Below are 2,058 nucleotides of genomic sequence, written 5' to 3' on the forward strand. Positions count from 1 at the left end.
TTATGTGAGATGGGTATTATTAATATAATTATTTATTTGACATTCCTTTGGGAATTTATGCTTTACGCATACATCCAGTAAGTATTATATCAGGTCATCATATATATACACATATATTTTATTTATTTGATTTTTTTATTAAGTAATACATTTATAGCTCTCTTCACTTACGCTTAGTAAATTTTTAAAAATTACAAAAATTATTATTTATCAACGCTACAAGTTTATTTAAATGTTTATACATCTATTTTAAGCTATCATTCTATAATATATAACATATATTAATCCATATAAATAAGTATTTTTTACTAGATTTATTTAACAATAATTATAATACATTTTATTATATTGTTTCTTATTTATAATTTCATCATTATTCTTAATTCACAAAAAAATATAAGTTATTTTATAATTTAATTGTAATTTTATGCTACGTTATTTTATATAATTATTTAGTTTTTCATACAAATATTCATATATGTTGTTTCATTTCTTGGATGAAATTATGTTTAATTTATTAATTTTGATATAGTTTTATTAAGTATAGTCTAATGAACTATATTCTATAATCCTTGTCAATAGAGTTTTTGTATGCACTATCGAATGAATCGAATAATGTAACATATTCTTCATCTTATTTATTAAAAATTCTTTTTACTTTCACTAATAATTGTCTTAAATATTATCTATAAAACGTATACTAATAATAAGGACACAATATTGTACTTATGTGTATAGAAAACTTATTAGATACAAATTTCCTAAAAATGCGTAACATAAATATTATATATTTCATATAAACTGATTTTTTGTTAAACCTTATATAAAATGAATATAATTGTTGATATTGCAAATGTTATAATTGTTATAGTTAAAAATGTTTCTCTTGTATGTGTGAGCATTGAGGAATATATGGGTCCAGAAACATCTATTTGTGAATGTGTATGCTCAGAAACATCTTTATTTTGAGGATCAGCTTCATTTTCTTTAATATATTCAAGTTTAAATAAATCTAGAACAGTGCAAAAACTTGCTTGCTTCACATCTTGCCATTTATTTAGAAGATTTGTATATTTATTAAAATATTCATTATTGTAAGGGCAAATATAAGTATCACTTCCTAATATTTTAAGACTATTATACAATTTGTTTAGATCGTTAAAATTTTCAAAATTATCAACTGTAAGTTCATCAATGTACTGCTGACACACTTTAGGCACACTCCTGAAATTCTTTTGAACCTTTTGATTTATTATTATATTATAAGCATTTTGAGTGCTCTTATCAGGACAGTAATAATGATTTAATAAATATTTTAGCTTAAAATTGAAATAATTACAACACGGTTTTATATTATTAAGAGGGAGATTATTTTCTATATAATCTAAATATAGAACAAGCTCTTTACATTTTGCTATAAAAGATTCACTAATACCTTGACGACGTTCTAGGTACATAATTATCATTGTACATGTATTTTTAAGTATATAATCGTCATTTATAGCTTCACTCGAATGCATATTAAAACTTTTTAAACATGTGGGGAATATATCCTTAAAATCAAACTAAAAATTAAAGTCATAAGGAAAACAAATTTTCAATATAATACATAGAATAAAATATTTATTCTTGTTCTTCCATACATAACAAGATTTACAACTAATGTAATATAAATTTTAATAGATATAATATGTGAGAACTCACGTCTTCATTTACACCTGGTGTCGAAGACATTGCCTAAATTTAATAATAAAAAAAAAAAAGTTTATATTTTTGCTATTAATGTTTTAGCGTACAAAAGTACAGTGTTCTTTTTTTAATCATAATATTTTGTTTTGTTTTTTACATGATGAATGAAATATTATTTATTTATATTCAATATAATTTATTTAAGATAGTAATTTATATGTGTTTATATTAATAAAATTAATAGTATGTATTAATAATATAGCCATTATTAGAATTTATTGTTATAATATTATGGAATATAGATGATTAGTAAAATATCCTTATTGATAATTATATATATTTATTTTTTCTTATATGAATAAATATTAT

At 20.7% G+C, this 2,058-nt stretch overlaps 1 protein-coding gene across 1 annotated transcript; it reads right to left on the reverse strand.

Moving 5' to 3' along the window:
• Positions 1–537: 537 nt before the first annotated feature.
• Positions 538–1,734, reverse strand: PGO_003940 (variable surface protein; the record flags this gene model as incomplete). The annotated part of the gene is made up of 3 exons (XM_028691392.1): positions 538–633; positions 819–1,565; positions 1,705–1,734. 3 exons carry the CDS (start codon positions 1,732–1,734, stop codon positions 538–540), a joined length of 873 nt encoding a protein of 290 aa, XP_028547193.1.
• Between the last annotated feature and the right edge of the window lie 324 nt (positions 1,735–2,058).

Source organism: Plasmodium gonderi (genome assembly GCF_002157705.1).
Source record: "Plasmodium gonderi DNA, contig: Pgo-contig_605, whole genome shotgun sequence".
NCBI lineage: Eukaryota > Apicomplexa > Aconoidasida > Haemosporida > Plasmodiidae > Plasmodium > Plasmodium gonderi.